A 14,498-nucleotide genomic window follows, 5' to 3' on the forward strand; every position below is an offset into this window, starting at 1 on the left:
AATAAGGAGCATTAGCAAATTATATGTTTGGGAATTTAGTTATTATCTTGTTATAAAGCCTTGGACCGAAGTTGCTACTATGATTATATGCTACAGTTGTGGTATATTTAGATTCTGTCAAGCATATGTTGTCTGATATTTTGGTTTTATATTATGTGAATATAAATTAAATATATTTCGGTTTTTATGTACGAAATTCAATAGGACATTGTTATAAATTTGATAGAAGTAAAAAAAAAAAATAAAAAAATATACACACACACCAAATTTTGCAACTTAAAAAAAATAATATAAAACACTAAATTTTGCAACTTTTTTTTCGATGTCCACAACAGTTCAAACTCAAATGACAAATTTGAAACTCTTTAAAATGAAATTGTTTGATAACAAAAAATTCGTTTCGTACGAATTTTTCAATCTGTCAGAACTTATAACAGTACAGAGGAAAGTATACATTAATCATGTTGGTGAGCCAGTTCAAAAGGGAAACAACTCAAAATTCAAAGTTTTAAGGAACGTGCATTTTAAAGTTTCATGGTGCTCTGAAAAATCCAAGGATCACTGAAATTGTACCACATTCTATTAATGGTGTTTTATATTTACTATAAGTTTCGAATTAGAGTATGTTAATTTGTTTTTTTCACAGCAACATGAATGTTTAAAATGCAGCTTCCTCAAATTTTGAAGTTTTGAGTTGTTTCTCTTTTGAACTGGCCTGTCGATAGTATATCATTGATTACAATATTCAGTATTTTATATCTCTATCACATTAACCCAATACGGCCTTACAAATAATTTTACAATGAACAATACAATATGTTTACCTGGTATTTTAAAGAGGAAGCGGTCTGCGACGGTGTGGATAAGGCGGTTTTTGTACAGAAATGTTTTGGACATGAAGTAATATATGTCAATGGGGATGGCGCCATGGTAGTAAATGATGAGGGCCGGGGCATCATCTGGGATGTTCTCCATACCTCGCACCTCATACCCTGGACACAACGTGCAGGAGTCCACATGCAGTTACAAAAAAGACAAAACTACTATCATATTAATTTGCTTGCTATTTGAATATGTTTTTTTTTTAATACCAGAAGTCTGGGTTAAAATTCCAAAGTAGACTAAGACATTTCGAGTTACTCCCAATTCCTCTAGCATTGGTGTTTAAAATAACTGTAAACTACAGTTCCATTAAAACTAGTCTGTGACTACAGTCCATTCACAACGTCTTTAGAGTTTTTTTATATTTATTATTCTCCTGGGGAGGGTGAACCCATCGCACTATGATCATCCCACATGGGAATTATATATCGAAAGAAGAAATGTAAGACAGGAACACATTTTCTGGATATACAAGTAGAGTCTCCATAATGCTGCATCACTCAGCTAAATATAGACTCAAATTGTTAAAAATGCTTTAAATTATCATATAGTGACCACTTTCTTCATAAATGTCGATTATACTAAAAGCCAGGTTATGAACCAACTAAACAGGAAGTAGTTTGCAGGGTGAGAGGAAAGTGCGGGTTAGAGGGGTAGCCTGTGCAGTGATGACATGTTGAGTATGGCGGGGCGGATGGGGGGAAGGAGAACGGAGCTTTTCATTGGACCTCACGTGAAAATGTCGTCTGCTAACGAAAATCTGGCAACGGAATCGTGGAGACAGTGTAGCCAAACTTCTAAGTTCATTTGCTGTACCACATGCATTACGAGTCGCATTTCGTACCAGCGTCATTAGCTCGTGCTTTCTTAAAAATAGTAATTTTAATTACTAATATTGTTGATAGTGTTATCGAGAACTATATACAGTAGTTATTTTAAACATATCGGTGACAAATGCTGAACATGCTTTGAATCTCGCGCCACTATGTGGGAACAGAGCTCAGAAACAGCAACAGAACGTTGCTTCTGGTTTAGTCGGTTCATAACCTGGCTTTTAGTATAGACTCGATGTTTTCAGTATACAGTGTACAACAGTACGGCTCCCTCCACTTGCACAACCTATGACGTAATCCAGAGATTCAGATAATTTGCACTCACAATATTCTCCTATGAATACTCTAGCCATAATCAAAGACAAATATCTGGCAATGAACTATTTTTTTTTTTTTAATTTATGATTTTATCAACAGTAATCTCACTAGACGTTTTGATTTATCTAGAGAAAATCAAAACTCGAGTGGGATTTAATTGACTATTACACGATTAGAAGAAAGTATACAAAGATTAGAAGTAACGAAGTACTCCAATACAATAAAATATTAATTGACTTACGAAAATACAACTGTCTTCAAATGTATTATTGTACCATCTCAACATTACAAATATTATGCTAGATGACAGTAGTGAGTTACAGTTGCATTCCACTTCAATTATCCGAATCCCAGTAATCAACGTCACTTGACAGATGATTTTCAATAAATCTTAATATTAAACAATCTCTGATACATGACTATCCATAATATCATATAGCAGAAGCTATAACATAACCTAACTAATATACACAAGTGTTAGAAAAGTTTTAATTAACGACGATGACATAAAAAATAAACGTGAATAATTTTAAAAGGAATAATTATTGAATGTACAATTTTCAAATTTGAATGTGGTTGGTGGTTCAATTGATGTTATATTGGATGTGTGCGTAATAGAAGTGGAACTTGTTGATTTAGGCCTACATGGTGTATTCAACTTATTCAGGATTCCCGAATGGTGCTCTTCATTTATTTGTAAATAGGATTTCAGAAGATGCATAGGTATGATCAGTGATTTTTATTAATTCTTGTTCTTGAATGCCAATGCGAGTCATATTTGAAACTGCTGTGCATCGACTGGAGTGGTTTGTAATTTTATGTATATGTTTTTTTTTTTTGACGTCCAGACCAGCGCAGTTTCAAATGTTTGCAAACAAAGAAACAAATGCTAGGGATGTTATAAAATTGTGCGTTAAGCAGCCATGATTGGTTGAAATACGTCCTTTCGTACTGTTTTATTGGTCAAAAGTAGTATGACGTAGTAAGAGTGTAATAGTCAAAATAATTAAATTAAATAACTTATCATCACTGTGAGAATGAAGATGTAAGCTTATGCAAAGAGTGCTCATTGTCTCCATTTTAACAATGCTATCAAGTACCTAATTTACTGAAATGCTTTGAACTCAATGTCTGACAGGGAAAAAATGCAACTCTCTGCATCATAATCCACAGTTAATTCCCGATTTACCACGAAAATCGTCTGTAGCTGCATTTAGATTGGCAACAGGCCATGATTGTTTAGCCAAACACCTGCATAGAATTGGAATATATCAGTCCCCTAACTGCCCATTGTGCAACTCAAACCAAGAAATGGATTCGGAACACCTCAAAATCTGTGCTTCAGTGGCTGACCATGATAATATCTTTGAAAAATATTGGAGTACAAGAGGTTAAATGACTTCATTGTCAAATGCCTGGCATTAGAAAACAACAACAACATGTATAGTAGATACAGACTAGTTTAGCAAAATTTTTACATCCAATTTTGACATGTTATTTCTAGAATTATGTTTTGAATATCTGTACAATTGAACTTTGTGACAAAACAATATCACTGCACAATCACAAAATGAACTGTGCTTGCAGCATACAGCACAGCAATGTCTACATTGCATACGCTCTAAAGATGTTGTAAACGACCTTTAGGGAGAGTAAAGAATTACTCATAAGAGTTCATTGAGTGAAAAATTAATAATTATTATGTGTAATTTCAATACAATACAAGGGCTGTTTGAAAAGTTCGTGGACTCACTTTGTTCTTTAGAATCACGGTGTGGTGCCAGTATGACCACTTTTTCTTTTTTGAAATATATTCCTTGTGAAGCGATTAACTTCTTACAGTACATACTGTACTCTATCCACTACTGCAACATACAATTTTTCACCAGCTTTAATAGGATTTTGGAGCAGGACGTTTTCACCCCTTGATCACTTTGACACCTCTCATTTTGCAACCCTTTTTTTTATAGTTGGAAATGCCCAAATATAAGATATGAGATATGGGCTATATGATGAATGTTCTGAAGACATCTTGATTTGTCAGTGCACTCATCAAATCTCTGTGAAGAATGGGGATTTTTTTTTTTTCATTAACGTTTTGTTCTGGGACAACTCATTGCTATGGAATCTCGATCTCGTGTCTATGAAGGGAATCAGCATGACTTTAACAAGAAAATGATTGATGAAAATCACTTTCTTTTTAATGAAAGATAATCTACGTAAGTAAAGAAGAATCTGCGTGTTTTCATAGAGAAGGCTGCTGCTGCCTTGTTTCAGGATCAAAATGTCTCATTCAACTCCAATCATTCTATTGGGGAAGTATGAATTGTGCTTCATGATGGCGACAGATCTTGTCATTTTCTTTTTTGATCTTCAGTGATATATGTGACACTCATTGCTGGCACTCTATTGATGGAATATCTGATTGCTGTTACATTCGAGAATGGTTATATTAAAATGGCAGTAGTTCAACATTTAACAATTGAAAATATAAATAAATACAGCTCTAACAATGTTAATACAAATGCTAGCCTATTATACTTTAAGGAATATTAATTCTTCTGTTTTAATTCGGCCAGTCCACGAATGTTTTCAAATGACCCATGTAAAATTCGATATTTTCATAAATTTGAACTTCGATTATAATTTTAAACAACACACACAAAAATATAAAGAAAACTCAACTCTGTTGTAATAATTACAACGATTTGCTATACTATATTACCAGGGTGTGCTGGCAATAATTTAACAAAAGGCTCGAAAAAAAAAAAAAAGCGTCCAACAAACAGTGCAAAAGCTGCTAAATTCCTATATCTTGAATCGACCACTTTAGCAGAATGTAGAATAGGAGAAATTAGAAAAATGTGTTACTATTATTGGTTTTTCCTCACGAGTTATTCTAACAAAGGACTCGGAACTAATGTCAATATTTAACAAAGGGCTTGCGCGAGCCACCTGTAGCACATTCTTGAATATTACCTTTGACTGCATATTATATAAGATGTATTGCCAATCTTTTTTTTAGGATGCAGATTTGTATACAATTGTGTCTAGTTGCTGACCACAATATTTACTGAGATATGATTTAGGATACTACTTCATATTACAATATTCATCAGAACGTAATAGAAGCATGTAGTTGCCTTGAAAACCCCCTTCCATATTGACTGTCAATAACAAACTTATTTTAATAATACCTACAGTACTACATTTTATCTTACTTGTGGTATTCCTCAATGAATATGTGCCAATATTTGAAGAAAAAAGATTAAGAAAACAGGCCTTACGGCAATCATTTACTTTAATGGCACTGTAGATTTACCGTGTTTGGCACTTATTAGTGGTAGCATTTGATCGTGGAGGATCGTGTTTCACTGTGTTTTACTCTCTGCTGGCGTGTATTTTTGTAAATATTGCGAGGCCGAGGAATGCAACAAGATTAGAGTGGGTTAGATAAGGGGATAGGTGCCACTAAAGTAAACAAATACGAAAATATAATATTGACTAAGTAAATGCTCAATTCTAAGTCTTGTGTCAATTATATTTTTCAAAGCCCCACAACACAACATTGCTTTACATCTTGTAATAGGAATTGTAAGGAACTGAGTGTTGCAGTCAAAGATATGTAGTCTCAGGACAGCACTAGTGATTTCCTGAATGTGCAAGCACTAAGAGTTTAAGAATTGAATTTAGGAAACACGCACAATAAGGAAAAAATGGCCATTAATGTACGATAGTAATAAACCTTGTGTGAGTGAAGGGCTTTGGGAACAAAGCTCAGCATGGGTAAATTAAAGACAAATGGGAAGAAGAGGACTGTATGTACAGTATGTGCAACACTTCCCTGAAACTGAGGTTTACACACAGAGGATCGACATGCCACAGATATGGAACAGTGTCTAGTTTGAGTGTGCACCCATCTGTCAGCCTTCCACAAGGCTCGACTGTAAAGAAAGATATTCGTTACCATGCCAGATCCACCCATGGGCATCCCACACGGCAGCCACTGTTTTCCGGGCTCCATCCCAAAAGTCCGTTTCGTATGCATGGCGCAGACGGTGCCTGAGATAGAGACTTAAATGAATATACTGAGAAAACCCAACACAATAACTGGGCAAATCGCAATATAGCGAACGTAGAAGCTCCGCCCACGATCTCTTCCACTTTTCCCCTACTAGCTCACCAGACACTCTACGTGATAGGCGAGTGTTGTGTCGAATGCACATTTCATGTGGATGGGGATAACTTCCCCTACTGGCGTTCGCTATATTGCGATTTATTCGTTTTGGGTTTATTTTTTTATTTTCATGTGAACCATGCATTGCAATTTCGAAGTAAGCTTAAATATAATGCACAGCTAACGTACACACATTCATATTTATTCTATAAACTTACCTATGTAACTTGTAGATATAAAAAATCAAGCCACTTAGATAAAAGAGAAATACTATTACCAACGGTAAAAGGAATGTGATCACTAACGGTGCTAGAATCCATGTTAACCACAGCGTGAAATCTAAGTCAATGTAATCCACTGTAAGAAAAAGTGAGTTAATTAGAAAATTAAATACAGTAATACCCTAATCGATCAATATTCAAGATTCCTGAAACTGTTTTCTTGATAAACGTTAGAAATTGTCATTACAACAAGGTCATTATTTTTGGTACATGTTACTTGCCAAGTACTGCCGATAATAAATTTTAACGCACGCGCGGCACAAGAAAGAACAAAGAACTTACCAATAATATCTTCAATGTATATTATTAAATTGTTCATGAGCACGAGCATACTGTTCGGCCTTTTATTGTGGAAATTAATTCATGGAAATGATTATATCCAAGTTCGTTATGAAAATATTTCCTGACAGTTCAGTTCAACTGTACAAGTAGAAGATTATACACGTTTGCGTAACAGTTGTTCTACATATTTCTAGCCTCATTCCACTAATGATATAATTGCGAAGTAGAAAAAACAGTTCCTGTAAATTAGTAACAGTATTTACAAATTACAAACTAACGTTTTTATATTGTGTATACACACAGTATTTTTTTTTTAATGGCTCACTCACTGGTCTAAATGGTTTGCAGTGTTGGTATTTACCTCAAGCATATATTTTAGAGTTTACGTAATTAAATTAATAACTTTAAACTTGTTCAAAGTAACATAACTAATATATATGTACAATACTAAATTTAAAGTTATGTTCTGCTATGACAGTAATGCTTCCGAAAATCTTTAAAGTTTGAAAGGGAAATTCCATGTTGGTTGTTGGTACCATGACTGGTTAATTACCGCCATTTTATCTATGTCCGGTGTTCGACCGAGAGAAAAACAGTAACTGGCATTGGCATTCTATTGTCATGATTACTTAGAAATTTGTACAGAGCGATGTATTACTATTGGTATTTAGATGCGTGAAATTGATATAGGAATGAACAAATATTGGAATGGTTTAGTGATGTATGAATTCAATTTACGAACAATAAGTGAAAATTGAGTGTGTATTGTGCAACTTGCAACGGCCATTGAACTAGGAATTCAGAAGTCTCAGAACCAAGAATGGTATTGATGTTGGAAAACTTAGTGGGTCGCAATATTTGCAACTCCTCAGTTAGACTGTCCATGTGAAAATGGTGAAGACAAGAAGCGGCGACGCAGGTCAAGATTTGGAAGCAGCAATGCCTGTTCGAGATTCAACAGTAAAAGAAGAAATTCTTGAGGTATGATCCTTTTGTCTTTGTGGAAACCTCTCTTGTTTTAACTGTATCTGTAAATATTGTTAGCAAATAAGTGTGGACTTGAAGTTATTATACTGAATTAAGGCATGGACTTTATTATATGTTTTTCTATTTATGATTTGAGGATGCCGAGAGCGGATCCAGCCAGCGGAGAGTAGAAAAGGATGATTCCTACTCTCCACAATCAGGCTCCGGTTGGGGTCGTGAACTGCGCAATCGTTTTGTCTTTAATTCTAACGAGCGTGGCCGGACCTCAGCAGACTACACTCTACGATCCCGATATACAGAACAAGGTATCCTTAGAAGCCCTAGACAAGATAGCTACAATACGTCATATTTTCATGAATGTAGTTATGAGAGTTTGTGTTTCATATATTGTACATAGGGATAGTGGGAATCTGGGATAGCTATACATTATTCCATAGTTTTTCATTTTAATGAAGACATCCTTCGGAGAGTCTCTATTAGTTAGGGATAGTCCATACTTTATATATATCGTAGACGTTGATTGAAAGTGTAGGGAACAAAGACATCACGGAGTTAATTACGTTTTCATGCATACTACTTTTATAACATTGGACCGCCTAAAGGCTTCTTCAGTGTTTAGATAAAGCCTATTTTAAAATCTGAAAGGTTAAATAAAGTAGAGCCCAATATGAACCTATATTTGGTACATCATCTAACTTTCTTTGCTCATGGACCTCTATAACAGGATACTTCACTTCTCCGGAGAATGGCTTCAGAAACGTACTTACCTGCCCTTTAAAACGGATAGACAATACAATGTTTTTTTTTAAGCAGTGGCTTATTTCTTTTTGTGCTTGCATTAAAAAAAACTTAATCAAATTTGTCACGGGTATAAGTGTGATGGAGATTCAGAATATCTCAACAGAAATGTTGCTGTACAGGGTTCTCTTGAGTTCGATATAACCACAACAGGCACATATATGTCACAGTATGACAGGCAGTCAGCCAAGACGCACATGTTAAGGTGTGCGAAAGTATTAAGCTTTTAAACTAATCTTCATTTCATACAAGAAGATTCCACATATAAACGCACGTGTGTGAATCCCTTCTTGTTGGTTATGGGACAAAGAAGCTTTGGTTAAACGAGCGTTGAGCGGATTCCGCCGATTTTGGAATAGACACCGACGCACTTAGGTTAGGTTAGGCTTTTATTATCCCGTCAAGATGAAGATGAAAGCGATTGAGTGTGATTTTTTGTTTTCTATGTTGGCAGTTCAAGTACGTTGGTGTCTATTCCAAAATCGGCGGAATCCGCTCCTAGAACGCGACGTTAATTAGTTACATGTCTTAAAGCATGCCTGTTACTTATTTTCGAAGTCTTGTAGAAAATTTACTGTTTTTCTGAACACGAGGAAGAAATACGATATTTGAAGCAGTTGCAGAAAGCTTAGTGACTTCGCATAGTGACCACCATCAACAACCACTACCACCACCACCACCACCACCACCACCACCACCACCACCACCACCATGTAGAGTAGTGCTTGATTCAAGATCTCATACACAGTATTATGTAGTCATTAGTAAGAAATACATGAAGTCATTTCCAGTCCGTGGGTTTTGTTGTCCTTAATTCTGTAGGCCTAGTGAAAAATTATACTTCAGTAAATAAAGTTACAAGCATATGATTCCTGGCCTATCTCAATGCAGTCCCTGACTACTTTGCCTTAGTATTTTACACTGAAGGGCTCCATTTAAATCTAGAGTGTACTCCGAAAAGTTATGGGTCTGCATTGGTGTTACTGCAGCAGCTTCTGCAGGCGTCTCTTAATTTCTTGTTCGCTTAAATCAGCAGGGTAAGCCCTATTTTTATCGAGATGAGTGCCCAAGGAGAAATCCTAACTGAAGACTACAGTGGACTGTAGTGAACCAGTATACTGCTGTATACACTGAGAAAATTGATTGATAAATAAAATTAGTATTTCTATTTAAAACTGGAACCTAAATGTGGATACCGTTTGCCATACAGTAGCAGTGGGACCACGCCGTAGGCACATGCGCAGCTGCCGGGTGTCTGTGTCTCTCGATGAACGGGGCCGTGTGTATGAGGAAGATGAGATGATGGATGATTCAGATGATTTGGCCATGTATGAGGAAGCTGATGACGACGATGATATTTTCACACCTGTTAAAAGGAGCGAAAGGTGAGCTCATAATTTAATTTAAATATTGTAACTACAATTTAGAACACTTAAGTACTGTATATTGCTGTAAAGGACTTTTTTTATGGTGATTACTAAGTAGTTATCATTTTATTTAAATTATTGTGAAATTGAGAAATGGTGCATAGTTTCGAGTTCTCCAATGATGTTGCATCCATCCTTGCTCGCATATCCTGATGACGACAACTGTGGCAGTCTTGCTGAGCCTGAGGCACAGCAGGACTCTGAGGAGAACTCGTAATTAGGGCCACATACCTTCTCCTGCAAAAAAAATTCCTGTTACAGCATGTATGATCTTGTGCTTCAGAGTGCGGAGGCAGACTCGTCGACGGAATCTACGTGCATCTCTGTCCCTGCGGCAGAAGTCGAGCAGTACTGCTGATTCATCCAGAAGCCACAGCACTCGCAGCAAGCCCATCCGCACCCGAGCTATCGAAGTGGAGGTGGAGGAGGCCATCAACGGGCATGACAGCAGTTCCGAGAAGCACGGGGTGGAGGGTGAGGGCGAAGGTACGCATTACTGCATGCTAGCTTGTGAACTGGTTTGGGCTGTCAACTCACCACTTGGGCATAGTGAAATGATGCATGCGTGGATGGGCTCGGTGTCGGCAGGGAAGATGCATGAGAATGGTTGAGGGGATGGTAGACAAGTTTATTACGTGAGCACTGTTAGTTTGAGATAGTTGAATTATTACTTATTTATAGATGAAATGTAAACTTGGCATACATGGAACAACTTATACATTAACTTCTGAGTAATAGTAATTCTCTACGTTTTTCATATTGTCCTGCATTTTTTTTTCCATCACAGTAGTCCCATTGATTTTCGAACTTTCTACTACCATCTTAATGTAACTAGTTCAACAGTCACAAGCTTTCAAATTTATCAAATTTGCTATTTCCCTTTCAGAACATGAGGAAGCTATATTTAAAAATAAAAATCTGCATATAGTGCGAGATTTTTGGATCTTTGCACTATGTCATAGGAGCAGAAATATTCGATATTTTGGAGCTACAGTAGAGAGGAAAAGAAAACCAGAACCTATCAGTTTGATCTCTATAGCTGTGCAAATAAAACCAAGTATTTCAATAATGCGGTAAACAAATTATTACAGGAGCAGGTAAAGTAATCTAACTTTTGACAGTTTCGTAACATATATTTTTCAACTCCCACTCCCCACATCTCTCAGCCAATGGGAACTGGATATGTCAGAAGGCGCCACACAAGAAGTGGACACGACAATGCCACATAGATATATTCTCTTAACTTTCATTCTGCTCTTATCTGCCTATCCATCCACCGTTCTTTCCACCAGCTAACTGCCATCAGGGTGAGGGAAGGGGAAATGCTGTTACTTGCAATGTTGTGCTCTAACTTTGTACATTCTACATGGTTTATTATAGACGTCAGAAGTCGAATCTTTCTCCTTGACTACTGTAAAACATACGTCTTCTATAACTCTTCTCTCTTCAATAGCTCTATAGCCCAATGTGGGCTTTGGCTTCCTCAATGATTTGCCTCCATTCATCTCTTTTTTTTCGCATTCTCTCACCAACCAGATATATGTAACCTCTTCAAATCATCCAAGATATCTTGGAACCATCTTTTCCTAGGTCTACCTCGTCTAGCCACACCCAGTATTCTTCCATCCAACATACGTTTTGGGAGTCATGTATTGTTCAGTCTCTGTACATGTCCCAACCGTGACAGTCTAGCTGACCTTATAAATCTGACAATGTCTTGGATGTCTTCTATATCAAGAGCCATAAATAATGAACCTATATACTGTTAAGTATATGTGCCATCTACATATTCAAAAACTTCACCAGGAGCGGATATTAACTGGGATCATGTTCTGCTGATATGCGAAGTAGAAGAAAATAAGAGGAAGACAGGTAACGAAATTAGACATGGAAAAACTGAAGAACAAAGAGGAAAGAAGAAAATTTCAAGCAAATTTTCAAGAGAAAGCCACTACATTAGAGAGACTAGCTGAGAATAGTAATGAGTACTGGACGTTTTGTTTCCATATTCAGCACGTTGCAACTTTGCCTCTAACATTTTGACAACATTCATGGGATTAATTCGCCTCATGATACCGATGTACACTGTTTACATTCTAGCCCACAACCGAACACTCCAAAAGACGGCCTCCTTCTGCAGCTATACTATTCACACAACTAGAGTAAGTACTTGTTAGTACATGCCACCGTCGAATGGCGCTAGCAGACAACAGCTGAGTTTTGCATGGGAATGACTCGTATCACTGTTTTTGGGATGAGCGATTTATATTCTAAGCACATTTTCATGCGGTTCTGAGCGTTCGAGGTCACGCACATTCCTTGTTAGGCCTACAATTATTATTTACAATATATTTTATTATATTTTCTCATCCTTCAAATGGTGAGCCCAAATGTTTTTCCATTTTGTTGAACCTGAACCACACTGAAACTCAACATTGAAAATTTCTTCTTTCTTCTTCAGTATACCCCATAACGAAGTAGAAGGCAAACCATATCTTTTTGCCATATGTGTTAGTGTTATTTGGGAATTAACCTCGACATTCCTTATTATTTTCACTTTCCCTCTGGCAGCTAATTTCTTCCATTTAGTCGCCATTATAACAATGCATAAAAAACATAAACTAACAAAAAAACTTGGAAACAGGATCCACACAATTCGCAAGAACAAAGCAAGCAAAGCAACATAATGTCAAGAGCGTAAAGAACTATAAAAAATGAATAATACATGGCACTGCATTACAATCAATTGAGATTGCAATAAATGAATGTCTCAGGAATCTTCTATGCCACATCAATAAATTTAGGAATGCAGTTATATTGTCAGACTCCAAAGCAGCTATTCTATCAATAGTCTCTAAACACACACCTTCATCTCAAACAGCAGAAATAACTAAAATGCTCTCTCAATTAATATCACTCATCTCAATTAATATCACTCAATAAAAGAATTGTATTCCAATAGATACCATCCCATTGTGGAATCCTGGGAAACGAGAATGCGGATGCTTTAGCAAAGAAGGGCAGCACTGCTACTTACAGACCTGTTACTAAATCTACATATTACTCTGTGAAGAGATTTATTAAATCTACATACTTGGACTTCAACAAACAAAATTCGATAACACAATCCCAAGGGAAAAAATGGAACTCTCTGCATCAAAATCCACAGTTAATTCCCGATTTACCACGAAAATCGTCTGTAGCTGCATTTAGATTGGCAACAGGACATGATTGTTTGGCTAAACACCTGCATAGGAATATATCCCCCTAACTGCCCATTGTGCAACTCAAACCAAGAAATGGATTCGGAACACCTCAAAATCTGTGCTTCATTGGCTGGTCATGATAATATCTTTGAAAAATATTGGAGTGCAAGAGGTCAAATGACTTTATTGTCAAATGCCTGGCATTAGAAAACAACAACAATCAATTTGAGATGCACTATCGAATATGCTGGTACTACTGATTATTGAACTTCTATTCGATATTTCTAGCTTAATATTCACAAAATTCTCTTGAAAAGTATTCCTTAAAAGTGGGATTTTTCTTAAACCGGAGTCCTTAAAAGCAGGAATTAATTTCATTATTCTTATGGTAATTTGACTGGGACTTAACAGATTATTCCTTAAAAATGGGAACATTGAAATGGGATTTTACTGTAACTCTTAGGCCATACTCAAAAAATTAGTACTTAAACGAACTATAAATTTATAATTAAATCAGAAATAATTACAGGAAAAGTAGGTGAACGAACTAAGCAGGTATCCATCGAGCTATATATATAATATATGTATGTATTCAGTTTGATTCTATTCAGATATGGACGAAATTGTAGTAATTTTGTCCATTTGATAATGTATGTGTGGACACTTCACATGTTGCTGAATGCTGGGCATTGAACTGACTAGTTGTTAGGGTTGCCAAGTCCAGAGGAGAAAATTTAAGACACATTAAAATTAAATGTACATTAAAAAAAAAAACTTAAAATGCATTTCATTGTAAACACATTTGTAGTTTGAAACTCAATTATAAATTGTTAGAATTAGGCTTACTATCTTTGTAATAATATTTGGTTGAACATTAAAATAGATGACTTACGGAGTTGGTACACCTTTCACTCTTGGATTAGTGATTGTCAAATATTCCTTCGCATATCCCGAGGGACTTGCGGTTACAGTAAATTAGAGTACTTAGTTGTCTTGCAACAAATCACTTGTTTGCTGTAATAGAGAAACTTAAATTTGTAAGGTGGATAGAGTATCTACTTATGGAGCCTCATGTACTTTTGCAGCAGGTAGTAGGTTGAGGTGCAGTATTTAAAGTCTTACTGCATATATCTCACATGTTGCAGCTTTTAATTATTCTAATGAATACCTCACTAAGGTGTAAACTAGAGACTGTTCAGAGTTCGTGAATTGATAATGTAGTAGTAGTAGTACTGGGGAAGAGAAAGGATGTAAGTGGCAGAGAAACTTGCCTCATATATACTTTGTTCTCTGCAAATCACATAGGA

The 14,498-nt window shown here is 36.1% G+C and overlaps 2 protein-coding genes across 8 annotated transcripts in view; one reads left to right on the plus strand and one right to left on the minus strand.

Moving 5' to 3' along the window:
* The window catches only part of LOC138703545 (DGAT1/2-independent enzyme synthesizing storage lipids), a 15,533-nt gene extending 8,421 nt beyond the window's left edge, over positions 1-7,112 (minus strand). The window contains exons 1-4 of one of the 2 annotated variants that reach the window (XM_069831501.1): positions 6,774-7,112; positions 6,429-6,567; positions 6,001-6,095; positions 825-992 (exon numbers count right to left, since the gene is read on the minus strand). In XM_069831501.1, the coding sequence (XP_069687602.1) occupies positions 825-992; positions 6,001-6,095; positions 6,429-6,567; positions 6,774-6,822 (451 nt within the window). In that variant the 5' untranslated portion in view covers positions 6,823-7,112. The other variant, XM_069831500.1, reaches the window with a different exon arrangement.
* Positions 7,113-7,351: 239 nt separating this feature from the next.
* Positions 7,352-14,498, plus strand: part of LOC138703547 (ATPase family AAA domain-containing protein 2-like) — an 85,774-nt gene continuing 78,627 nt past the window's right edge. For 4 of the 6 annotated variants that reach the window (XM_069831508.1, XM_069831505.1, XM_069831507.1 and 1 more), the window contains exons 1-4: positions 7,532-7,754; positions 7,897-8,065; positions 9,769-9,943; positions 10,269-10,471. In XM_069831508.1, the coding sequence (XP_069687609.1) occupies positions 7,665-7,754; positions 7,897-8,065; positions 9,769-9,943; positions 10,269-10,471 (637 nt within the window). In that variant the 5' untranslated portion in view covers positions 7,532-7,664. Of the gene's footprint in view, positions 7,755-7,896; positions 8,066-9,768; positions 9,944-10,268; positions 10,472-14,498 lie in introns of all 6 variants that reach the window. The other 2 variants (XM_069831504.1, XM_069831506.1) reach the window with 2 other exon arrangements.

This window comes from Periplaneta americana, chromosome 7 (genome assembly GCF_040183065.1).
Source record: "Periplaneta americana isolate PAMFEO1 chromosome 7, P.americana_PAMFEO1_priV1, whole genome shotgun sequence".
Classification (NCBI taxonomy): domain Eukaryota; kingdom Metazoa; phylum Arthropoda; class Insecta; order Blattodea; family Blattidae; genus Periplaneta; species Periplaneta americana.